Source organism: Haplochromis burtoni, unplaced genomic scaffold, assembly GCF_018398535.1.
Source record: "Haplochromis burtoni strain Fernald_Lab_line unplaced genomic scaffold, NCSU_Asbu1 Contig_68, whole genome shotgun sequence".
Taxonomy (NCBI): Eukaryota; Metazoa; Chordata; class Actinopteri; order Cichliformes; family Cichlidae; genus Haplochromis; species Haplochromis burtoni.
In genome coordinates this window covers 2,281,847-2,307,579 of record NW_024582429.1, presented here as the reverse complement: position 1 = coordinate 2,307,579, position 25,733 = coordinate 2,281,847, and the positions used below count along the sequence as shown (strand labels likewise).

Genomic DNA, 25,733 nt, shown 5'->3' with positions numbered 1-25,733 from the left:
CTCCAGTCTAGCTTATTATTCAGGTGAACACCCAGGTGCCTATACACCTATACATGCGGGGCGATCATGGCTCAAGAGCTGGGAGTTTGCCTTGTAATCGGAAGGCTGCCGGTTCGAGCCCCGGCTTGGACAGTCTTGGTCATTGTATCCTTGGGCAAGACACTTCACCCGTGGTGCCAGTATCCGGCAGTGTGCCCCAGGGTGGCTGTGGCTACAATGTAGCTGCCATCACCAGTGTGTGAATGTGTGTGTGACTGAATGTGTAAAGTCCTTAGGGACTAGTAAAGCGCTATACAAATACAGGCCATTTACCATATACGAGTCCACTATCTCAATGTCCACTCCCTGGATGTTCACCAGTGTCAGTGTGGTGTGTCCACCAACTCCTTGGTTTTCCCGGCGTTGATCAGCAGGTGGCACGAGTCACCTGCTGATCTGGATTCTAGACTTTGTGGCACGAGTCCACAAAGTCTAGAGTCCACTGTCTGTACTCAGAGTCTATGGCAGAGTCGTCAGAGAACTTCTGTAGGTGGCAGCGTGGGGAGTTGATGGAGAAGTCTGCGGTGAAGAGGAACGGTGCCAGCACTGTTCCCCATGGGGCCCCCGGACTGTAGACCAGCGTATCAGAGACACAGCCCTGTGACCTCACATACTGTGGGCGTCCTGTGAGGTAGTCCAGTATCCACTGGGACATGTGGTGGTCCACTCTGATAGCTCCAGCTTGTCCCTCAGAAGTCGTGGCTGGATGGTGTTGAAAGCACTGGAGAAATCAAAGAACATGATCCTCACAGTGCTTCCAGGCTTCTCCAGGTGAGTCAGAGCTCGGTGCAGGAGGTAGATGATGGCGTCCTCCACCCCGATGCCAGGCTGGTAAGCAAACTGCAGCGGATCCAATGAAGACCTCACCAGGGGGCGCAGATGGTTTAGAACCCACCTTTCCCTTAAATCGCCTATCATCATCTTGAATTCCTTCATAAACATATGGTAATAATATGTTTTGACATTCTCCAATGCAAATGTCCTGTTTATAAGATTGGGGAAACCTGCAGTCAGCTGAGACTGAAGAAGTCACCTGGATGAGTGACGAAACGTTTCTCCCACAAAACGCTGCGTCCAGATGAACAGAATCAACTTTTGGAGATTTACTTTCCTGGATGATTGAGATGCATCAAGACATGTTTTGACATTATACATTAAATCTTGAGAGTTGTCTGCCCTCTGCTGGTCATTTGGGGAACTGCATACATCAGTTTACATTAAGTACAGCTGATCATAGATTTCGTAATGATATTACTAAAAAATAATTTAATCATTTAATCATACATTTTTTTCCCATTAAGTAGACATTACTGCAATATTTTTAGTATTTTCAAAAGTTACTTGAATTTCTCGACATTTGAAGTCACAAGTCCTTCAAGAATTTTAGGATTAACAAAACTAATAAGATTAAATTAATTGCAGTTGCGTTCTGTGACCACTAGAGAGCAATACTTACAGTCTGTGGATTAAAATAAGTACGGATTATTTGCGTTTATATATGTACATTTTCAGTTTTTCTGAATTTGTTTTAAAAGGTAAAATAAAAATTTTAAATGTAATTTTATGAGTGAGTTTTGAATCCGTTTTAAATAAAAATATTTTATTTCATAAACATATTTTGAACACACCGACTCTCTCACTGTGGTTTCCTCTTTGTTCGATATCACATGAAGTTTGTTGCTTTTTTCACTACGATCCAAAGGTTTCACAGCCTCAGTGTAGTTTTTCATTGTATGGTGTTTTCTGTGATAAATGTCTGAGAATCTGTCAACAAATATCTTGTACATTTATTTATTATTTATTTATTATTTATTATTTATTATTTATTTATTTATTTGTACATTTATGTATTTAGCACGGTCTGTTTTGCGATGCTTTTATTCTGAAAGGTCTTCGTATACGCAACCTCCGGTTAGCCACAGCTAGCTGTTGCCGGCTCGCACAGCATCATGATGACGGCGGCCGAGTGCGAGTGAGTTTGTTGGATGAGTGTGTGAAGTGTGACTACTAAGCTTCTCTAATGTCGTGTCCGCGTGTGTGTGACCCGCGGCTAACCCGCTCGGTGCCGCCGCGCAGTAAAATCTGACCGCAGGTCTGCTGCTGTGTCGAGCTAAGATGCTAACGCTAATTTTAGCCGGTTATGAAATGTCGCAGAGATTCAGCCGCACACACTAACTGCGCTGTTTTCTTGTCCGCAGCGTCCAGTCTGAGATCGAGGTGCTGCAGTCCATCTACCTGGACGAGCTGCAGGTGGACACGAGAGAGGACAGGTGAGCTAACAGCAGCTGGGTTAGCTTTAGTGCTGGTTGGTGTTGGACAGGTGAGACTTGTACAGGTGTTAAATGTCATCATTTGGAGGAAGTTAGTCCTCTTGGCTCTCTGAAGGTCCCAGCTCAGCCTGAGGTGTGGACTCTGGATCATTGCAGCTCCTTGTTTGGAGATTTGCTGCTCTGGGATCATCCAAAACCGAGTTTGGTCCAAGCTTTAGCTGTGGGTCAGATGGTCTCACGCTCTAGAACACTTTGATGTACAGAAGAGTTTATGGTCCACTCAGTAACTGCAAGGTGTTCAAATCATCATCATCATCATCTTCACCCACCACGTGCTGACAGCTAGCCTGAGGTGTTTGTGGTGCACTTTGTTCTAGTCAGTCCAGACGACGTTGCTCCTGAAGTCTTGTTTCTTCCCACGCAGCTTTGCCATGTTGCTATCGCTTAGTTTCTATGTGCTGGGCCCTCCACTCCTGGAAGAGTGGATGATGTTTTGAATGTTTTCCATTTGCAAATAATCTCTAATTGCAGAATTAGAGAATTCCTTTTGAATCATTAGCCTTCATTCATTTTACTTTCGATGATCAGAGGAGACACGAAGGAGTTCCAGATGTGGCCAGCGGTTTACCACATCTGGAGTTGTGGCATTGATGATCATATTTGACACAGACTGCTACGTACCAAAGCTCCAGGAGAATCACAAGTCTGAGTAAAACGCACTTTAAAACAAATTCAGATTTTGCCTCAAATTAGTTTAAAAAGTTTTTTTTCCATAAAAGTTGGGGGGAAAAATCATCTTTAAATGTAAAAAGTTTCACTTCAGGACTCTGAGAGTGTCCCGTCTCTCTTTTAATGCTTCTGACTGTGTTTGGAGGAAGTGATGTCAGCTCGACAGAGTGTGGTGGGAGGTTCTGTGATCGGTGATGCAGTTTTGTGTTTGTTTCAGGGGCTGGGAGGTGAGCCTGGACCTGTACCCGTCCACAGCCGAGGACTCCGTCTCACAGTTCGTCCGGCTCACGCTGACTTTGAGCCTCGATCAGCAGGTTCGCCTTTCACTGGCTCAGCTCGCAGAAACGTTTGTTAACTCCGAGACAGAAACGCACAGAAGACCGTTAGTGGACGGTTTATTAACAGTCATGTGCTGTGAGGGATAAAAAAGCTCATTTTTACATTTTTGGTGTCAACAAATCTCACGGTCACGGTTCATGGTCACATCACACTCTGCACTGATTGAACAGCTGACATCTTTCTGCAGTTTTCACTGAACTGAAATGAGTGTTTTCTTCTTCTGTGTTTAGTATCCCTCATCGTCTCCGGGGATCTCCATCCGGAACCCCCGCGGGCTTTCTGATGACAAACTCAGCAGGTGAGGAAGTGACTCATCTCCCAGCGTCAGTCCCTTCTGCTCACAAACTCTCAGCACTGAGTGTAAAACTCTGATTCTTCTCTCTTAGTGTCCAAAAGTGTCTTCAGCTCGAGGCTCAGTCCTGTCTGGGTTCGCCCATGTTGTATCAGCTCATTGAGGTTGTTATACGTGCTGTTTGTTTCTCATTAGGATAAAATGTGTCATTTCGCTGGGTTTATCTTAAAGTCTTGCTCTGATCTTTCTCCTGCAGAAAGCTAAAGAAATCCTGACTGAAAGCAATATTCCTCATGGGAACTGTGTCATTTGTCTCTACGGCTTTAAGGTGAGTCGCTTCCCTCCATCAGAGTTTGGAGTTCCCTCTTTAAATGTGGCCACATTCCTGTGTTGAATGCTTCCCACGGGGCTGTTTATACACTTGTGGTCTTAGTCACAGCTCTTTGTTGTCTAAGTCTTACCTCAGTTTGCGTTTTGAGGTCATTTCAGCTCTGACCGTGTTGCTCGTGTCTCCATGCCTGCTCTTGTTCCTCTGATTGCCATCTCCGTACGGCTGCAGCGAGAGTTTGGTTTGGACTCTGTCGGGCTTGTTCTCGGCGGGTGTTGGATCCAGCAGCGCTGCCCTGTGTCACCTGTTCTGTGACGTTTATGGACAAACGCTTTGGTGGCCTCAGCATAGCGTCTGTGCTTTGTGGTTCTGTGGCTTCATCAAACAAGAACCTCCACCTGTCAGAGAGAATCAGCACCTCCATGTCTGACACTATGATTCTCAGGGAAAAGGGTGGAGGGCCCACTCACAGGAAATAGGTACCTGCTGCCTGCGGTGTGTGGGTGGGTGGGTGGGTGGAACTGGGCCATTAAAATTACAAGTAAATTATTTACCAGGAACATCTGTGCTGTGGGGTTTTATTTTTTTATGGCAGCTGATTAAACAGGATTACAAAACACTCAGATAACTGAGCGTGCAGGCTGGCGTCCTGGTGTTTGTGCTGAACGTGGTCAAACATGGTGGTCGAGCGGTTATACTTCAACACGGTGTCACGCTTCTCCTCGTGTCTATATCAGAGCGCTGCAGGGCGGGGCTTAAAGCACGGCGACCATCTGCTTACTCTCCACCTCGCTTGTTTGCAGCTTGGTGTCACAGAGAGAGCCATCATCATCATCATCATCTAGTTAGCTGGCATGAATAAACGCGAACAACTTGTTTAACAGGTCAGCATCTCTGGTGCTCGCCTCTGTGAAAGTGACACAATTAGGACAAAGACTTTTGGTTTTGTCTTGAATCTGTTGTGTTGGATATTCAATCCTGACCCAGAAAGAGACGCCTGAACATTTTTTGTGACTGTTTGTTCTGTAGGTGGTGCCTGACATGGTATCTACTCAGATCAGCTCGACTCGACTCATTTTTAGGGTTTTCCATTAGTACCTGTTCTCAGGTACTTTTTTAGTACCTAGTACCTACTTCCGAACGATCTGAGAAAATCTGAAAATGTAACATCAGCAGGTTGCATGCTGCCGATTGGCCAGTCAGGAGCATCGCTCGATGAGTCAGGAGGGCGACTCTTTCACAAAAATCAAACCCAGCAGTGAGAGAAAAGGTTCCACACGCAGTCCAGATACTTATCACCGCCCCAACGCCCTCCATTGTTGTTGTTTTGTGTCAAATACAAATGAAGTCACGGGACTTTTGGCCATGTTGCTATTAGGGCTGCCACGATTAGTCGACTTGTCACGATTACGTCGACTATTAAAATCGTCGACGACTGATTTAATAGTCGACGCGTCGTTTGAAGCTTTGTAAGATCGCAAAAGACGCAGGAATAAGTAGCAGGATTTAAGAGTGTAATAACGGACTGAAACAGAAGATGGCAGCACTGCATGTACAAGGATGCCAGCTGCCGTTAAACCCCGAAGAAGAAGAAGTAGCTGTGTCCCAGAATTCATAGCGCGGCCCAGCTTAGTTTCCAACAATGGCGGTAGCTAGTTAGTTTTAATATTACTCTTATTATTCTTTCTGCGTCACAAAATAAACGTTTAACATATTTTCAGGGAGAATGTAGCTGTGTAAACCTCAAATATCTGCTCAGTTTATCAGGACACCGCATATTTTCAAAAGCGCTCCGACGTTTTCGGAGACGTCTGTTACCCACTAGCTCGATAGCTAGCCGGGGGCTAGGTCACTAGCGCCGTGAGAACACCGGACTCCCGGCAAATTGTTTTCAAACCCACCGCCGTCTGTCGCTACTCAGGTTAAACATGATATATGAGTCACTTAGATAACTTAAATGTTATTGTTTGGCTTTTTTTCAGTATTTTATTTGTTCCTGAGTAAATCGGTTTGGCTGAGATTAAAGTTATAGTTTTTACACAGCTGAATAAACGTCAAGCAGACAGCTGATTATCAGAAGTGTGAGATGCTGGAGAATATACTCCGGTGTCCTGTTATATTTTAGATAGCAAGGAGTTTATTAAACTTTACCGAAACAATCTGCAAATTTCATTCAAATTGAATAAACTATCATCTTGTCTTTATTTTTAGTTAGCACCTTAAAAGCTTAAAGCTGTAAGCTAATGATAGTTATATAAGAGCAGATGCTGCTGGTGCAATAAGCTGTAGTTTTATGTCCAGTGGATGATGATCTGATTAGTCGACTAATCGCATAAATAATCGGTGACTAGTCGACTATCAAAATAATCGTTTGTGGCAGCCCTAGTTGCTATAACAACCCCAAGCACATTAGGTGGTACTCAGTCGTACTGGAAAACGACAGAGATGGAGTAGAGTCTAGTGGAAAGAGTCATGAGTAAACTCATTCATGCTTTGGTTGTCAGGAGGGAGAGACGTTCACCAAGACGAGCTGCTACCACTACTTCCACTCACACTGCCTCGGCCGCTACGTGAGCCACTCTGAGAGGGAGCTCCAGCAGAGGGAGAAGGAGCTGGAGGAGGACAAGACCAGAGACAGAGCGGACCACCAGGTCAGACGTCAGCAGCTGCACTGATGATTAATCACTTTGAGACTTTCTGACTCTGCCTTTGATTCTTCTGACAGGAGCTCACCGTGGTGTGCCCGGTGTGCAGAGAGCCTCTTACGTATGATGTTACTCAGCTTCTGTCGTCTCCCGCACCTCAGCTGCCCGAGGTAAAGCTCGTTCTTAATTCACCTGTTAACGGATGCTTGTCTGATGTCGCCAGTAAACGTTACCGGGCTTCGTGTTTCTCCTGTCAGCTCGACGAGGCAGCGATCGGTTCAGACTTCCAGCAGAAGTGGCGTGAACTCCAGAAGCTTTTGGAAAGTCAGAGGTCTAGAGGCGGGATCATTGACCCCGAAGTGGAGTCCAACCGCTTTCTCATCCACATCAACGAGGTAAGAATGTGTGTGAGGCACTCGGTCCCTGTCTGCAGTGGTTTGCGGGGACGTTTACGAGTGTAAACGGGGGTAATGGCGAAGGATGCGTTGTGACCCTGACCGCACATGCCTGAGTTCAGAGAAGATCAGAGTAATCCTTGTGAACCAAACACTCAGTTTCACAGTTTTTTTTCTACTCTTGGCTCTGAGTGATGTCATCCAGAGGGGATTTACTTTATATGGTCATGTCAGGCAGAGAGAGAGAAAGGAGCAGCCAATCAGAAGAGTTGGCTTAAAGAAAGAGGAACAAACACCACTTGGTAACCGGAAATAAGCAGAACACGTTGACTTTAATGTGTTAAACGATGTTTTGAATGTATTCAATGTATAAATTTTTTTTTTTTTGACATTCGTAGGCTCCACCTGCTGCTGAAAATGGAAATCTGGATGCCGATGAGCCTCCAGGCCCTCCAATCTCCTCAGCCTCTAACGTTCCTGCTGAAACTGGTGACAAAGCAGACCAGTTTGTTCCCGGGCTTTCCCACTGTAAAGCTGTTCTGGGACACAGGCATCAGCACCAGGTGAGGGGGCAGAGAAGAGGAGGAAGGTCCAGACCCCATCACGAGAGAGTCGCCCCCATCACAGAGGACCTGGACAAACTCTCTCTGTCTTCAGACTGTACTGAGAAGCCAGCAAAAGCTAAAGCTCAGGGTAATCGTGGCCAACAGGTGCAAGGAAACCCAGAACTATGTCCCTCAAAGACGGACGGGGGTGTCAAGGCAATAGAACAAGAGGCGCAGGTGCCCACATGTCAGTCGGGTTTGGAAACAGAGTTCCCAAAAGATGCTGCAGACTCTGCAGGCAGTCGAGGCCATCGTGGACGGAGAAGAGGCCACTACAGACCTGCCCCACACTCCGGGGCTGCTGGACCTGCACGGCACCACTGGGACGATCGCGGCTCCAGGGGCAGAGGAGGAGCCAATAACCTGTGCGGCAGAGGAGGCGGTCCCCGTCGTGGTCACGGCAGGGGCTTCCAGCAGAAGGTGGTGGAGAGGGGAAGAGAGGAGGTGCTATGACAAAGGGCAACAGGAGGGCCAATGAACAAACTTACATGTGCCTCCATTGTCAGTGTGCATAGATCAAAGTCCTGCAGCAGAAAAGACGTTCACTGCAGTGTCCCATCCTCCTGTCCATCGCCATCACCCTGCGCTTTGGTACGCACTTTCACGCACGCTATCGGGTCCAGATGGTTGTTGCTTTATGTTGTGGCACTATATGAATTAAAAGAAGTACAAATCCAAATTTCTCTGGATGGCAGCTTTGGTGTTTTTCTCTCAGTACAGTAAATAACTTGTATGTGGACCCTCTGTGATATACTGATATTGCATTAAAGTGCTGCAACCAGGTACCGGAGAGAAAACTGACAGTAGAGAGGCTGAGTGTCTGTGTTAGTATGCCTGCTGCACCAAACAGGAAGTCTGCCTTTGATAACCATTAACTGGATGTCTGTTGTCTGACCTAAAGTTCTGAAACACCTCAGTGAGAGCTGATGGGCTCCTGGATTGAGATATGATGGTTCCAGAGACTCTGAGACCTGATAGGAAACACCTCTCGATCGAACATCTTTCTCAGATTGTCGCATTAGATGACACACTGCCTTAATGACAGCAGTGTGTCATCTGCATCAAAGCAAAGAAATGTAGAATGACTGGCTTAAAAAGCGTAGTGGCAGGTAGACGAGCGCATGTCAAATCCAGAGGGTAACAGTGGGCAAACGAAGAGTTTTAAGAAGCATAAGAAGATAGTTTGACTTTGCCTTTAAAATATGCAGCAAAACTTTGATCCACCTTAAACTACCAACAGTGCAGCAATACTGGAAAACTCAAACTCTTTCTGAAACTCTGGCACACGACTGTTAAACTTTAGGTGAACTCCAGCTTGACATCTTGCTGTGATGTGTTTGTCTCCATGGCCTGGCAGTTGAGAGGATGATTTTCACTCAGCTTTTTTTTTACTCTGCTCAGCAAACAGGGAACAAACGTAAGAATAAAAAGATCTGTGAACAGATCTGCAGTCACTGAGCAGGACTTGTCAACATAAACTTCACTGTTAATGTCAGTTTGATAAACATATGGTACTATAATTTAAAACTGCATGCACAACACGATCACTTGGTACCATTTCATTTATTACATTTAAAGTATTTATTTACCTCAAATCAAAAACTGATGTGAAGTGTAAAAAAACCCCAAAGAAAACCCAATAATAGTAATAAGCTACTCTTCCATTGTACTGACAGACCTGGGGGAGTTATGAACCATATTTTTTAGTGTATTCCTGAGCTTTTGCTTAAATCAAGTCTCAACAAGCGAATATTCATTAGAAAATTATAAATATTAATTATATATTATATATATAATATATATTATTATTATTAAATAACAATATCTATCTATCTATCTATATATATATATATTTTTTTTTTTTTAACTTTTGGCTATAAATGTGTTTAAAACAGCCGTTAAGCAGTGAGGCGAAATCGCCAACGTCACAGCGCTAAGGATCATGGGAGATGCAGTTACTTTACCGTGAAAGAGGCGGATCGTAACCTGCGCCATCTTGGCAGTTTGTCCTGTTAAGCCCCTCTTTAAACTACGCAGAGGTGTGTGGCTGTTTTTAAACCTCGGAGGTTATGACTGGCGGGAGCGACTTTCACAAGAGCTACGCTAATAACAAGGACTCGGAGCCCACGATGGACGTGGACATGGATTCGAGTCATATGGAAGGCGAGCGGGGTGAGCTGGACGGCAGCATCCCGGCTGCGTGTTCCTCCAACGGCAGTGGCGGGGAGGAGGATGAAGCGGAGGCCCTCGGCCGCTCCAGGGAGGCCGGGAGTTCGAGTAGTCAGCACATTCCGGATGGAGGAGGGGTGCTCGGTGGCAGGGAGCAGGAGGTGTCGGTGGCAATCGGAGAGACGTATTTATGTCAAAGAGCCGATAAGACATGGCGTGAGTAAAGACCATGTTCTGCTTTTCCCTTCTCAATTTCGTTGGCATGCTAGCTGTCTTATTATTTTGGATATGGACTCAGTGCTTTTGTTTTGGTGAAAAACTGCCATCAAACAGTTAAAAATCTAAATGACTCGCATAAAGTCCCAAACGGCTTTGGTCCAAAACTTAATTCAGCGATCGCTTACTAACTGAAGATTTTTAGGGCTTTTTAGAAAATTCTCTATGGATCTTTAAACAGTGACACTTTAAACAACAAACGGCCCACATCTAAAAGTTAGCATTGAAACGTAATAAACACACTAAGGTGTTTAGTTATGTTTGCCGAATTAAATGACGTCTCGATACACATAAGGTGAGATTTTAACAGCCAAATCTATACAAAGTTTATGGTTAATTAAGGCAAGCCCGCATTTAAGTCCCAGAAATCTGAAGGGAGTTCGGCAGGAAGTTGCTTGTACTGGCGTGAGTCGCACCAGCTGATGGTTGTTGCTCCTTTCACAGACACAGCAGAGGTTATTCAGTCCAGACTGAACGAACAGGAGGGCAGAGAAGAGTTTTATGTCCACTATGTGGGGTGTAAGTACAAAAATACTTTAATATTTTTAAATTCTGATTTATATTGCATGTTTCTTCTGTTTAATTCATGCTAAACGTTCATATCCAGCTGCTGTATCTACATCTAATTTTCTCTGGGATTCGTGCAGTCAACAGGCGGCTGGACGAATGGGTGGGTAAGTCTCGCCTGGCACTTACCAAGACAGTGAAGGACGCGGTTAGGAAGAGCACAGAGATCTGTGGCGTTGGAGATCTGGGTGACCAGCCTGAGAGGAAGATCACCCGCAACCAGAAGCGCAAGCACGATGAGATCAACCATGTGCAGAAGGTATAGAGTGTGTGTAATAACACCAGGAGCGTTGCATAACTTACAGTTTTCTAATGAAGCTTTTCTTTGCAGACATATGCAGAGATGGACCCAACAACAGCTGCACTGGAGAAGGAGCACGAGGCGGTGTGTAGTCACAACCACTTTTCTTCCACGTTTTTTCACTATTTCCAGTATTTGGTCAATAAGCTAACTGTTTCCCTCACTTTCAGATCACCAAAGTGAAGTATGTGGATAAGATCCAGATAGGAAACTTTGAGATCGATGCCTGGTACTTCTCACCATTTCCTGAGGATTATGGGAAGCAGCCCAAGCTGTGGATCTGCGAGTACTGCCTCAAATACATGAAGTACGAGAAGACGTTCAGACATCACCTGGTCAGTCACCTCAGTTCAGGACGTTTGTGTCTCATAGAGTCATACCTGCTTTTTTGTTTGAGTCAGTGAATGATGGCTTTATGTGTGAGACAGAAGACTGTTAAAGGCTTGTTATCCAGCCTGATGAGATTCTTATTAAAACGTTGTGCTGTCATGATTCTGTCAGCCTTCGTTTTACTCAGAAAAAATGTCAGTCATTCACAAATCTGATAAATGTGTGCTGCAGCCTGGTGTAGGGCTGCTCGATATAACCATATATATCAGATGACGATATAAAAACGTCTGTCGTTTCATTTTACGCTATGTTTGTTTCGTGGTGTCGCAAAATAAACTGTTTACGGTAATATTTGTTCATGGTTCTGATGTCACTGTAGTGGCTGTATTAATTTATTAAAGTTCTCTCTTATATTTAATATAACCACACTACAGACGGACAAGCGCCTGTTTTATGCGTTGTTGTTAGCAACAACAACGGTAACAGCATCGCGTGTCCGCTTGTTTATGTTCCACATAAACCTTTCACAATAAAGCTCAAGATCCTGTTGACTTTTCAAAATAAAAACTGAATCACGTGAAAGAGCAGATTATTTACGGATGAGAAGCAAAAAAGAGCCGCCAGGTGCTAAAAAATAGACCTTAGACTCAAACGTTAGAACAGGCTTTTCCCCGCAGCACGCCGTGTAATAAGTACTCACAAAGAAAACGGCGCCGTTACAACTTATGTCTAAAAATGTATCATTTCATGCATCGGTTAAAACACTCGACTCCAGCTACACGACGCGCAGCTGGAAACACTTCACACAAGTCGAGCTGCCCGAGATTCACAGACTTTACAGAAAATGTTACATGTTTGTGATTTATATCGTTATCGGACGATAGATGTCTGATATCGGGATATGAGATTCTGGTCATATCGCACAGCCCTAGCCTGGTGCCACAAAATAAGTAAAGTCATCCCCGCTCAGCAAAGCGAGAGGGGTGTGATGGTGCTTCTCCACAAAAACCAAAAAAGCCTTGAAGAGATGCATCTTTGACTTTAGCGATCTGCTGTTAACAAACCAAAGCTGGGTGCTTCTCCGTGTGCCAGCACGTATCTTTGTGTTCGGGTACATTAGATGTTAATTACTTGTGGATCTGTCCGGGTGTAATCCATGTTTTTCGTGACAGCAGCGTCCCGTCACTTCACCTGCACGGCAGCTGTCAGTAACGCTGTAGAGCCGCTGAGCACACAAAACTCACCACCATGAAACCACTAAATCACTCACACTCACTGTCACCTGCTGCTGCACTGAGACAGAGGTCGCGTTTAAAAGCGCTGCTTTAAATCCACACTTTTCCACCTCAGCCTTAATGTCTTGGATTGAAACAGTTGACCCTGAGGTTAATCGCTAAGCCTCAAATCTGTTCTTTTGCTCAGAGCTTCGTGTTTTACTGGAATCTTTGAGGTTTAGAGCTCAACATGCACAACAACAAAAGACATGTTAAGAAGGAAAACGTCAGAGTCCTTCAATGGAAGAAATACGACACTCTGATGTTTCCGTCTTTGTTACCTGCCTCATTCATACATCCACAGCTTGTGTTTGCTACAGTTCAGCATGTTTAGATCTAATCTTTTAATGCTGTTCTACATAAACTGTCCTTATTAAATAAAAGTGTCAGACTTTGCTGTTTATCGAACCCACCAGTGTGAAAGTCTCGTGAAAGCTGCAGTTCAGGCGTAAAACAAATGAATATGTAATTTTATTTGTATGAATGTTTGTCTTCATTTTTAGTTTCACTCGTTAAATCAAACTGCAGTGTTTATTTGACCTTTGACCTTTTCCTCCTCAGTCACACTGTCAGTGGAGGCAGCCTCCAGGCAAAGAGATTTACAGGAGGAGCAACATATCTGTGTACGAGGTGGACGGGAGAGACCACAAGGTGAGCCCGGCTGAACACCGAGCTGCTAACGTGGGTTGGTGTTCCTGCTGCTGACTGTCGCTCTCTGTCTGCAGATCTACTGTCAGAATCTGTGTCTACTAGCCAAATTATTTCTGGACCACAAGACGCTTTATTTTGATGTGGAGCCCTTCATCTTCTACATCCTCACTGAGGTCAACAAACAGGGAGCGCACATCGTCGGCTACTTCTCCAAAGTAAGTCCTCAGCGCGCGGCTCAAAGGTCGTTTCCTCGTATTCATTTCAGACTGATCGTTACGACTTCTGTGGTTTTATTTTTCAGGAGAAAGAGTCTCCAGACGGGAATAACGTGGCCTGTATTCTCACGCTGCCGCCTTACCAGCGCAGAGGCTACGGGAAGTTCCTGATAGCTTTCAGTAAGTGACAGTGAATGAATGATGAGGGAGCGTCCTGGAATACCAGAGCCTGGAGTTTGTAATCAGAGCTTTTTAAAGATGTTTGCAGAAAATTTTCAGGCGAAACAGGATTTCAAATGTTAAGTTGGGAGTTTCAGATGGACTCGAGATGACACAAATAAGTTGTTTCACATTTATAATAAAACCGAAAGGAAGTCAGTAAATCTGCAACTCCTGACCTCCACCAAAGGGCTGATGTGATTGGTTCAGCTTTCACATGGATGAATGAATGAATGAATGTCTGTACATCAGACTGAGAAAAGATAAATTAGGAGTCACTGTTTAGAATAGAATAGAATAGAATAGAATTCAACTTTATTGTCGTTGCACATGCACAGGTACAGGGCAACGAAATGCAGTTTGCATCCATCCAGAAGTGCTTTAGTGATATAGATATATTACAATATATATTAGCAATAATATAGATATGTGAGTATATTACAGAAATGGGTCTATTATGGTATGTTATAATGTACACGGTATGAAGTATGTTGTGAATATTCTATAACTATAAGTATGTACAGGCTGTAGTGAGTACAAGCTATGTACAGGCTATGAACAGGATATAAATATGAAAAACTATACAGAATATGAAATAAATACTTTACAGAATCTGAGATATACAGCTATACAGAAATGGGAACTGTGCAAGTTGTAAACAGTTGTAGGATTAAAAGATTATCGAATGTACAGAATGATTATTACACAGAGCTATACAGTAGTGCAGTTAAGATAAGTGAGATGTGTGATAATTCTACAGAGGCTATATAAAGTGCTAGTGTGTGAGTGTGTGTGTGTGTGTGTGTGTGTGTGTGTGTGTGTTCGTTCAGTCCATGAGTTTAACGTGGGTCAGTTTCAATCTCACAATGGTATCACAAGCTGATCCAGGTGTCCTCCAGCCTGGTAACTTTCCAAGCTGTGTTTGTTTGGCATATCTGAATTTCTATAAAATATCAGATTTTTGAGTTAAATTATCAGATTTTTGTCTCCTGTAGAGATATGCTTTGTGGATTGAGGCCCCAAGAGATCAAACACACTCCAACTTAAGAAAACACGAGCAAATAGAAAAACCCTGCAAAAGCACACAAAACACAACAGATGTTGAGTAAAATGCAGTGGAGCTGGGAATAGTGCAGCAGATGGATGGCAGGGGTGTAGTCATGACACCAACAGAGCGAGTGACTGAAGGAGAGACGCTCGCTGGCAGCAGCTCTGATATCGTCCGTTTCTGCTGCAGGCTATGAGCTGTCTAAGCTGGAGAACACAGTGGGGTCTCCGGAGAAGCCGCTCTCTGATCTGGGGAAGCTTAGCTACCGAAGTTACTGGTCCTGGGTCCTGCTGGAGATCCTGAGGGACTTCAGAGGAACGCTGTCCATCAAAGACCTCAGGTAGACACGCAGACACGTGCAAAGCTGGACGATTCGGCTTTTCCACTTGTTTTGTAGACGCTGTGAAGGTTAAGAACCGAAACGATTGTTTGGCAGCTCAGAGATGCACTCTGTGCGAAAGCTCTGCTGTTTTCATTTTTACAGCAGACAAACTTTTATAAGTTTACGTGTTGATGTGAAACTTGGTACTCGACGAGTTTCTGATCAGAACTTTTAAAAACAAAACCTGGAATTAAAAAACAAACTCGCAGCCGTCTCTGATTTTAACCTTCGTGTCCGTCTGCGTCTCCCAGCCAGATGACCAGCATCACACAGAGTGACATCATCAGCACGCTGCAGTCGCTCAACATGGTGAAGTACTGGAAAGGTCAGCACGTCATCTGTGTGACGCCCAAACTGGTGGAGGAGCACCTGAAGAGCGCCCAGTACAAGAAACCACCAATCACAGGTACCTGCACAGATGTTCCAAAAATCTTCTCACTTTACTACAAACATGGCGTCAGGCTCTCAGATCTCGAGGATTCTCGTGTCGGCTTTTTACCCCGCAGCTGATTTGCTAACGTCAGGTGTGATTGTGTCTCTCTTGTCTCGCTCTCAGTGGACACGATGTGTTTAAAGTGGGCGCCTCCAAAAAACAAACAGGCCAAGCTGTCCAAGAAGTGAGGAACGGAGGCGCCGACGCGTGATCACCCGCCGGGCGCTCGTGTCACTACTGTACATAATTTTTAGTCTCTCCTGTCTGTATTTTTTTTTAAATAAATCTCTAAAATAAAGCTTCGTCTCCTGATCTGATTCCTACATACGTTAAACATCACTGAGGAAACGAAATATTTGCTGCAAGGATGAAATATTCCTTTAATTAGGAGCAGAAGATGTTCACGAATAAAAACTCGTCCTAATTAAAAAAACCTTTGTGTTCTTTTTCAGTCACTTTCTCGCTCATCAGGAAACTAAACAGTGATCACACTTCGCTCTGGTTTCTAATGCTTCATGTAGTCTCTTTACTTTCTGTTTAAAAAATACTTGAGGTTTTATTCTTTCATAGGCTCAGAGGTTGGTTTCATGTCTGTATCAGGTGAACCATGAGATTGTTGGTTTGAATCTCCGGGGCCTCCCTGGATGTATGAATATGATTTATATAGTCAGGTAAAGTCGCCTGTTACCGCTCTGATAAGAACCAGGCTCGGGACGGTTGGTTTGTGCTTCATCTGAAGTCTTTTTTTTTTCCACGTGCCCAGCTCCAATCAGCTGGTATTCCTCATGATGACATGCTGGAGGAGCAGCCATCAGGACTAATGAGTTACACCTGAGCTCGGTGCTCAGGTACCGTCCTGCTGATGTGCTGAAGAAAAGGTTATTTTCAGACAGGTGAGTTTTACCTGCTGTCGCAGCAACAGTTGGTTTAATGAATTAAGATTTTCTTGGTTTTATTTCTTGAGGCTTTCCTCCACTGCAGGCTGTAGCTGTAGCTTGTCAAACGGCCCTCAAAGCAGCAGAAGATTTAATTTGTGAGACGCAAACGCGTCCAGCCAGCTGGTGTAATACCAGTATTGAACACAGGGCGGCAGTGCTGTTAGTGACTTGCTTTTCTTTTTTCTTTTACGGTGTTTGGGATGTTCTGTTTTCAGCCGACGTCTGAATGGTTGGTGCAACATTTGTGACAAACTACAGGTGGGTGACGAAAAGACTGGAAGAATGAGCTATAACAAAAACACAAAAATATTCCCTCCTTTGGTGTTTTGATGGGACTTTGAAGAAGTTGCTCATTGTGAACAACTTAGTTTTATTTCTACAGCACACGCTTAAGAGATTGAATCGTTTGTGTAAAATAGGAAATATATGAATTAAAATGGTATTTATTAAAATTGTAAAAACTGCCTTGAAGCGTAAATGTGACTGAGATATAATCGGTGTCACGTGGTCCCGATCATCAGGCCTGTCCTTCCGGCTGTGTGTCATCGATCAGCTGTGGTGATGACGCCATCTCCTCTGGCTGTTCTTCATTCACTGCTGATTTGAAATCCTCATGTGATTATTGTTATTAACATCATCACTCGAAGTTGTATTCAAAGTGCTTTAGTAGATACTTGGACCAAGGATGACAGGATCCAGGAGAGCTGATCCCACATTATTATTTTTTTAAAGGATTTTTATTTTTTAGACAAACTGAGAAAATACAAATAAGGGAACTGTTTGATCAGGATCAGCACTTCCTTCTGGATCCTGAGAAATCAGGTCATCTCTGGCGGGGAGAGGATTTTTATCTTGGCTTCTGTAGCACAGCAGTAATAGTATCAGTGGTGGTGAATTTGAGGAGGATGATGAAGTGTCGTACCTGGAAGAGGAATTGTAGTTCTGATTGTAGGCCGAGTTCAGAGGCAGACAATCATCCTGCCCTGCCTCCACAGGGCAACGCAGATCTGCAAGTGTTTTCAATCAGCAAGCCTCAAATCCTGATTTTACTGAAGATCAATTCAAGGCCATTATGTTCAACTGAGACTAGATTGGAAAAAAAATAGTTAAAATAAAACTAGTCTGTAAAACTGAAACAATTCTTGTGACTTAGAAAACTATTAAACAAAACAAAAGACAGTAAGTTATTACAATGTTTCTGATGAGGCGTTGATGGATGTGTGACTCTGGATGTAAACGGACAGAAAACGTAACAGTTTTTATTGTAACTGATTCTCCTAAACCTGGTGTGTGACACACGCCCTCCACACATTATTAAAAAAAACTAAAACAAAACTGAATTAAAAACCAAAATAAAATGACAAACATTAGTAAACAAAGCTGCAGCGACTCATGAACGTATGACACGAGCTCGGACACAAACTAAAGGGAGATTGTTTTTATTTTTTAGAAATTGTACTTTAAAACCACCAAGATCGTTTATAAGGCATTCACAACAAATCTTTGTCTTTAATTTTTCAGTTTTTAGACATTACAGATGCTTTCAGGAGGGTTTCCTAAAGACAGGAGAACAGCTAAGGCACAGCAGCACAGCTCCCAGCGAGAGACGACGACAAAGAGGAGACTGAGGAACGGGCTGGTCGGACACGTGGACGGCGCCGCGGCGAAGCGCAGCGGGACGCCCTCGGCTGGGACCGTCCTCCAGAGTCAGAACATCTCAGGAACGTTTTCACACAACGCCACCACTTCTGCGACACCGTCACAGTCCAAACATCTGCATCTTAATACTCATTAACTTAAAAACTGTACATCATCTGTCAGGTTTACGTAGACTAGCTCGATATATGAAAAATACACACTGGATGTAAAAATGGCTCTGAATCGGTTTGAGTTTGAATAGAAAAAAATAAATGAGTTGAATTTGGTATTAAACTGCAGAGGTTTTAAATTCAACTCATTATGGCCGCTTAATGTAACCGTAAATAAATGTAACCCTCACAGACCTGCGTAGAACCGACACATTCGTGCTCCACACGCTCAGACTCTTAGAACTCCTTCAGAGCTGCTGGGCTCCAGCTTTGGTCCCATTTATGTAAAAAACAAACAAAAGAAAAAGTTTTGAATAAATTAATCGAGTAGCCGTTTGTACAGCAGAAAGTTTGTCGCTTTGTAACGTGTGCAGATTAAAGGAAAGAGGACGCGGACGTCTCACTTCAAGTCTGAGGGATTCAGACATGGCACAGAAAGAAAACACACAGAGTCCGAACAACTTAAGAAAACTCATTAAATATATTCTGTCCACAAATGATCACTTTAAAAGATTAATCATAATTTCCCCTGATACCCAACTGGCTCTGTGAGAAGATCTGTGGTTGCTGAGAACTGATTTCAGGCTCATTATCTCTGGAAAGCTGGTTAAAGGCAAAATCATCGATACGGTCGCTGCGGTGGGATTTGCATCTACAGCTGCTTCTGTGGATGATTCATACAGACACGGCATTGATGTAAAAAAAGAACATTTTTACAGTTAAATGTCAGCAGTTATTAGTTAAATATTTCTAGATTTTACTTAAACCGATTTTCCTTTTTAAATAAGAAAAAACAGAAATGTTTCCAGCTCAACAGGACATTAAAAACAAGCTTTCAGAAATCACATACCGTGCTTTAAAGTGGGCTGTTCTGCTCCCTTCCAGCTCTATTTTTATTCTTGGACTCCATCAGAGTAGCTTTGCATGATTCAGTGTTCAAAATAATCTGTTTATCTCACAGGCTTTGTGCACATCCTTTCTCGCTGACGTCAGAGCCAAAAGGAAAAAAACCTGTGACACGGTTTAAATCAGATTTTGTTTTTTAAGAGGCTGATTTTGGGTTTTAAACTAGTAGCATAAAAAAAAATCTCATTCTGAGGCTTGATTCAGGTTTACGTTGGAGATTTTAAATAATGGGCCTAAAGAACGAGCAACCACGTCTGTTTTCAGCATGTGACCCTAAACTCAGGGAGACACTCGTACAACAAGAGGTATAAAGTTCTGCGAACACTCTTAACACACTTTCACTCACTCACTCGAGCACGCACAGCTTTGTAGTCCTAAATAAAAGTGAGAGCAGACCGAATGAGGACTGAAGGAGAAGATTTTCCTCAGTGTCTCTTCCCACTGTTCCCTCTGATGCTCCATCTGTCCTCTCTGTTCACGCCCACAGACTTTAAATAAATAAATACTGGACACAAACGGGACGTCAGCCCCGTGTTTTCCTTCATTTTCCCTCGTCTCATCCTCCCTCAGTCCGTCCGCCTGCTACCTTATCCGCCCGTCCTCTCTGGGCAGGCTCAGTTCGGATTTTGGATCGGGGCTGGCGGAGCTCCACGCGGTGAGACGGCAGCGCTGCATGACCGGACAGGCGCTGGGGCCCATCGAGCAGACGTCTGAGGCGGACCAGTAGCCCTCCAGCAGCCCGTCCAGCCAGCGACGCAACGGCGCCCCCGTCAGACTGGCGTTGGCCTCGGCCTCCTCGACAGCGCCCAGGCTCACCGGCAGCTGCAGGACCGGGTTGAGGCCGTGGAAGCTCTGCTCCATGTAGGAGTTCTTGGCTGGTCCGCCGTGCAGCCGCAGAGCGTCCTCTGGAGTCCAACAGCAGAAGGACAAAGAAAGTCTGAGTTAAACTGGGACCTGAGCTGCCACAAAAAGTGACATCGTCTATGTAAGACGCAGGTAAGAAATAAGGAAACAAATCAAATGTAACAACAGTAAGCACAAAATGTTTATCCAAACAAAGACGCACATTTCATTTCAAAGACTGTATATAAAAGTTGGAAGCAAGAGTAGGATCTGAGTGAGAAACTAACGGCTGCTGCACACGAGGTTCGCATTCTGTAAGCTTCTGCTTCACGTCATGGAAAGGGTCAGTCTCACAACCAAGAGTCGCCCCCTGCTGGTCATGACAGGGAATGCTGGTTTCACTACAGAACAAGTAGCCATTCAGTATCAGAGTTATAACAGCTTTCTATCTTTTGCACATTTTTCTGAATTTTAAAGGTTGTTTTTTTTAGTCGTTATTGCTTAAAAATGTTTTTAAGTTTCACAGTAAGTCTTCATCTTTTTAATTACTGCAACATGAGGCATATTTCAAGAGTAAAATTTAAGGAGCTTACAATACGAAGAGCCACTTTTTGAAGCCTGCTGACCCGCAGTCCTGTGCATGTGCAGCAAAGCCTCAGACGGGCTGTGCAGACAGATCTGACCAAATCCAAACCACTCAACGTTTTTAGTTTATCGTTAATTATAAAAACCATGCTAGGAGTGGACATTTCAAACAAAAATGCTGCAAACTTTACTGTGAACTGTTTAACTTTTTAATAAAGTGCTTAAATGTAATTAATGATTATTGGTGGAATAGTTCATTAGCGAGAAGCTTGAGGAGTCTTCTCTAAATTAATTGGAGGTGAATGCTGTTATTTTAAAGTACAGCCACCAGTTACAGATGCCTGTGCAACAACAGTCCGATCGGATCGCGTCACGCACCACCTGCACTTCATAGCAGCGCCCTGTAAAACCTCGGTGTCTATTCGTGCACCGAGCTTTACTTAGTCCTGCAGTTATCCCCTGGATACCCACACATGGCCCGAGGAGGTCAAACAAACCGAGCGTTAACCCGGGGCAGGCTAATTCGGACAGAGGTGACCCCGCGTGGGCGCGAGAGGGCGATTGGATACGCCACTATAAATATATGTTTGCATGGTGCTGACAGCTGTGACAGGAGGGCCTCTGCTCTGTGTAATTTAAGTACTGGCTATTATCTGCTATTGACATGAACAAGTATGAAGATCCTGCATATAGTTAACACTTGTTTCCAGGAGAGTTTCTGCAGGCCGACACTTTGTGCCAGGGTTAAGCCCAACCTGTTATTAAATGTGCTTTAGAAATAAATGAAATGAAATAACTCGCTGTGCATGTAAGTGAAATGAATCCAGTGGATAAAAGTACTCTGATTACTAAGAACACACGTCTTCTTTTAACCACCAATGAATTTCTACTAAAGTATGAGGCTGTAAACTTGGTTTAGCCAAAACAGATGAGAAAACTTGCAATGATGTGTAAAAGTCCAAGTCTGACTCACAAGCACAAAACAGAGACTTCCCATCTCAGGGAGGTTTTAAACCTGCACTCTTTCTTTACAGGTAGAGCTGCCTTGGTCCTGTATATTTCCTGGAAACCCTGCACTCGTGCTTCTAAGCAGGATGAGGTCCGATCACCCACCTTGCTGTATCGGCCTTTGCCTGTGAAACTCCAGAGGAGCCACGATGAAGCTGGTCTGGCCCAGCGGGCTCCAGTGGTGCAGCACCCTCAGTGTCCACATACCAGGCCTCAGCGGGGAGGTGAGAGGCGGCCGGTAGTGTGTGACCTCAGCGGAGGCGTCCACCAGGATGTCGTAGGTGGCGGCGATGACGTTGGTGGGGTCGATCCAGACAATCGTAGCAGTCAGGTTGCTCTGGCTCCGGCTCCAGCGCTGCACGGCCACCGGCTCGGCCTCTGGCCCCAGGAGACGCCCCCAGTTCCTGAAGAGACGCTCCTTAGGATCCCAGTCGGTCCCCACCTGAACAGCAGAAAGGTCAGAGACGACTCTTAAAGCTGTCTATACGAATGCGCTGCAGCTTGACAGAGTTTAGACATCGGTTAGAGAAAGGTGCACGTGAGACGCGTTTACTGATAGGAGCCTACCAGCTGTTCTCCAGGCTCGATTCCTCCAACTCTCTCCTCTCTGGCATCAACAAAAAGTCACTCTCTCACCTCCAGTTAGGCCAGAATGCACCAACTCAGCTTCTTTACTGGTTTTAGTACTAGTTCAGGCCGGTTTTGGCTTCCTGTATATTTTTAGAGTTCACTTTAATATTTTACTGATCACTTTTAAAGCATGTCGTGTCTGGCCTGCAGAAGTGTCGACTCCTGGGCCTCAGAGCTTCAGGCTGGTCCCTCGTGGCTGATCCAATCTAAAGCTGGCTGGTTTTGCCACCAGGGCCCCGGCTTTGAGCTGACCCGGCCGATGAGATCGAGCTCGCACAATCAGTGACCTCCTTCTATCCAAGAACTCGTTTTTATAGACTTTACGTCACACTGTTACACGTGATGTCGCTTCCTTCTGTCTCTTTCTTGTGACAAAGGAAAACTTTACAAAGTATTCCGACTGGTTTCTCCTGAAACTGGCTGAAAATGTGTGAAAGCTGCTCTAGAATACGTCACTGCAGGGGGCTGATCTGTTAGCGCTCACTGTTGGCTTTAGTTAACCTGTTCTAGCCGGTCATAAAACCACAACTTAACATTTCTGCAGCAGAAATATTGAACTGTTGGAGTCCCAGCGTGGTACAACCGTCACAGTCACATCGGCCGTGTGTGGGATGCTCTTGTTCACGTCTCTGCTGTCTTTCGTTTCTCGGTAATCCTGTGAGATTGGAGATTCACTCTAAATTTTTGTATTTTCACCTACACGTTTTTCTATTTACCTGCTTTCTAATTTTTGAATATTTGCTATTAGTCCTTGTTTTTACTTCCCTGCAGGGATCAATCATTTCTTAGACTTCAAAACATTAAAGCATCCTGGGACATTTTTGTAACTGAGAATATATTAAGGCATGTAAACTGAGGTAATAATAAACCCAAAACGGTGACTGCAGAACGATGTCCATGTTTATGTTTAGTTAAGAGAGGCCTCATAAAGACACAAGTCTGACCTGGATGTGTTGGAGCCTGTTAGCGGCATGTGGAGAGCTGGTCAGGGTGAAGTGGTCTTTGGCGGCTACCCAGGTCTCCAGGGTTTCCAACTGGTTAGAGGCTTGGTTGGTAGCCACATGATGGACCAGGTAGCCCTGGTACTGGTCGGACAGGAAGTAAAGGTGCACAGACACCGGGTGACTCACGCCGACGTACCTGAGAAAGGAGAGAAAAAAAAGAAAAAGCATATTTAAATCACATGTACAATAAAGTAGATACAACTTCCTCCCCTGACTGGTCCCAGCAGATGGCTGCCCCTCTCTGAGCCTGGTTTCTTCCTGTTAAAAAGTTTTTCCTTCCCACTTTCACCAAGTGGATCAAACCCGTGTTATCCTTCAAGACAAAATATCTTATTTTATTAGTATCAGAGGCGATCGTGGCTCAAGAGTTGGGAGTTCGTCTTGTAATCGGAAGGTTGCCGGTTCGAGCCCCGGCTTGGACAGTCTCGGTCGTTGTGTCCTTGGCAAGATGCTTCACCCGTTGCCTACTGGTGGTGGTCACACACCTGTGTGTGAATGGGTGGATGACTGGATGTGTAAAGTGCTTTGGGGTCCTTAGGGAGTAGTAAGGCGCTATACAAATACAGGACATTTACCAGAGAACACATGATGCTTTGGACAGGAAGTGCAGTTTGTTACAATGTATCAAACTGCACTTCCTCTAACGTCCACTAGAGGCAGTCTCAAAGCGAGTCGGTTTAAAATACCCAACTTTACAGATAAGATGTTTACAGACTAACACAAAAATGTTTGTTAATTTAATCAATTAAATAAAATGATTTTTTTAAGGATCTCACTAAGTCGACCGTCAGGTGGATGGCACAAGTAACTGTAGCTGTGAAGCTTCACCTCACTGGAGTCCCTGAATTGGACCTCTGGAGTATTTGGAGCATTTGTAATACAATCATCTGACCAATAATTTTCCTGCTGTGCAGTTAATTGTACTGACATGCCACCCAAGAAGTCTGGGCTCCAGTTTTGATGTGTGAAATTCTAGGATTTTAATTGGATGTTATTCAGCACTAATTAGCAGGTATCGTGTCTGCCCACATAGTCTATGAATGCAGTTTGCTAACCAAGCCGGCTAATTATCTGGCACTCCACCCGCTCAATTTCTGTCTGTGAAAAAAGCCAGCAGGGCTGAAGCTGGGCCTTCAAAATGTAACCATCCTGCTCTCGACAGCCGTCTTTGATGTACAGTCTATGTTAATCCTACGTTTCCCATTAACTACAGAATGGATCAAATGAACATTTGATTCAAACATTATTTATCCATAAAAATTCATCTTAATGAGTCTGGTGATCATCTGACATTTCATGTGCAGGAAAACCCGTGACGTTTGGTCTGTGTTCAGTGCAAACGATGGATACAGGAAACGCTTTAAGCATTACTGTACAGCAGGGTGGGCAACTCCAGGCCCCGAGGGCCGGTGTCCTGCAGGTTTTAGAGCTCACCCTGGGTCAACACACCGAATCAAATGATTAGTTCATTCCCAGGCTTCTGGAGAACTTCAAGACATGTTGAGGAGGTCATTTAGCCATTTAGATGAGCTGTGATGGATCAAGGACACATCTAAAACCTGCAGGACACCGGCCCTCGGGGCCTGGAGTTCCCTGCTTTGCACTGTAACGTCACAGGCAGCTGCTGGATTATGGCTCCAAATTACTCCAAGTTTTTTCCAAAAATATTTTTAAAAACTTAAACCTACATTCTCCTAAAAAACTCCTCCTGTTTTATTTTTTTTATTTATTTTTTTCCAAGTATTGTTGGACTGGTAGAAATTCAGACTCCTAGGAATGATGCTGACGCTCAGGTTCGCTGCCTGATTGGCTGTCGTTAGTCACATGTCCCCATTCGCAGAAGACAACGGAAACATCAGCTGTGACTGTCTGTGGTTAATTCAACATGGTAGTAAATTACAGGTAATGCTGACCTTGTTGTCTTTGAGATGCCCCCAGGATGTGACTGCTCTCCACAGTAATGCCAATCATTTGGATGCAGCCTCAATTACAACATTCAGAGCTTCTGATGATTAGATTTTAAGGCTTACGGAGTCTGTTATCTCCCTTTCTGCAGCCTTTTCTGCATTTTCTTCTGTTGTGTACACACTGTTGCAGTAGTGCTCGTATATATAATAAACTCAGGCTTTAAACTCTGTAAATGCTCAAATTCAGACAGTTTTCTGCTCTTTAATCTTTATGTAAAAGAGTCCTTAACATGTTCATTTTTCTGCTCTGATTGTGAGCTGCACTTCCCCCCATCCTGCTACGATTCTGACTTTCTGCTCTGAAGGGGAAGCCAATCCCATTAAAGACAACTCAAAGAAGAAGGGCGCTGAGACAGACAGAGGATGGACCGGCCAGCGTTTACTGGCACAGATTAGGATTATTTTGACTCATGCAAAGGTACTTTGCTCCAAATGTGAAACCAGCTCTTTGAAGAATGACATCAGGTCGGCTATCATTCATTTCCTGACGAATGGCTTCACCTTATTATCAAAATCGTCTCTCAGGTGTTTATGTCT

The 25,733-nt window shown here is 44.3% G+C and overlaps 3 protein-coding genes across 5 annotated transcripts in view; 2 read left to right on the top strand and 1 right to left on the bottom strand.

Annotated features, from left to right (window-relative positions):
- Positions 1-1,919: 1,919 nt before the first annotated feature.
- On the top strand, positions 1,920-8,448 carry rnf25 (ring finger protein 25). The gene is made up of 10 exons (XM_005924120.2): positions 1,920-2,011; positions 2,238-2,309; positions 3,256-3,352; positions 3,608-3,675; positions 3,764-3,833; positions 3,926-3,997; positions 6,502-6,648; positions 6,723-6,812; positions 6,900-7,037; positions 7,436-8,448. The coding sequence occupies exons 1-10, from the start codon at positions 1,989-1,991 to the stop codon at positions 8,093-8,095; spliced, it is 1,437 nt and encodes a 478-aa protein (XP_005924182.1). The 5' UTR covers positions 1,920-1,988; the 3' UTR covers positions 8,096-8,448.
- Positions 8,449-9,576: 1,128 nt separating this feature from the next.
- kat8 (K(lysine) acetyltransferase 8) lies at positions 9,577-15,805 on the top strand. Its single transcript, XM_005924121.3, has 11 exons — positions 9,577-10,027; positions 10,532-10,606; positions 10,735-10,913; positions 10,986-11,039; positions 11,126-11,290; positions 13,121-13,210; positions 13,285-13,425; positions 13,512-13,605; positions 14,882-15,032; positions 15,326-15,480; positions 15,631-15,805. Exons 1-11 carry the CDS (start codon positions 9,712-9,714, stop codon positions 15,693-15,695), a joined length of 1,485 nt encoding a protein of 494 aa, XP_005924183.1. The 5' UTR covers positions 9,577-9,711; the 3' UTR covers positions 15,696-15,805.
- A 2,063-nt stretch (positions 15,806-17,868) lies between these two features.
- The window catches only part of LOC102295563 (xylosyltransferase 1), a 37,213-nt gene continuing 29,348 nt past the window's right edge, over positions 17,869-25,733 (bottom strand). For all 3 annotated transcript variants that reach the window (XM_005924122.3, XM_042221509.1, XM_042221510.1), the window contains exons 9-11: positions 23,170-23,365; positions 21,701-22,037; positions 17,869-20,064 (exon numbers count right to left, since the gene is read on the bottom strand). In XM_005924122.3, the coding sequence (XP_005924184.1) occupies positions 19,742-20,064; positions 21,701-22,037; positions 23,170-23,365 (856 nt within the window). In that variant the 3' untranslated portion in view covers positions 17,869-19,741. The remainder of the gene's footprint in view (positions 20,065-21,700; positions 22,038-23,169; positions 23,366-25,733) is intronic.

Coding starts and splice junctions, on each gene's coding strand:
- rnf25 (XM_005924120.2), top strand. CDS start 1,989: ATGATGACGGCGGCCGAGTGCGA. Junction 2,310..3,255: donor GTGGACACGAGAGAGGACAG/GTGAGCTAACAG, acceptor TGTTTGTTTCAG/GGGCTGGGAGGTGAGCCTGG. Junction 3,353..3,607: donor CTTTGAGCCTCGATCAGCAG/GTTCGCCTTTCA, acceptor TTCTGTGTTTAG/TATCCCTCATCGTCTCCGGG.
- kat8 (XM_005924121.3), top strand. CDS start 9,712: ATGACTGGCGGGAGCGACTTTCACAAGAGCTACGCTAATAACAAGGAC. Junction 10,028..10,531: donor AAGAGCCGATAAGACATGGC/GTGAGTAAAGAC, acceptor CTCCTTTCACAG/ACACAGCAGAGGTTATTCAG. Junction 11,040..11,125: donor TGGAGAAGGAGCACGAGGCG/GTGTGTAGTCAC, acceptor CCTCACTTTCAG/ATCACCAAAGTGAAGTATGT.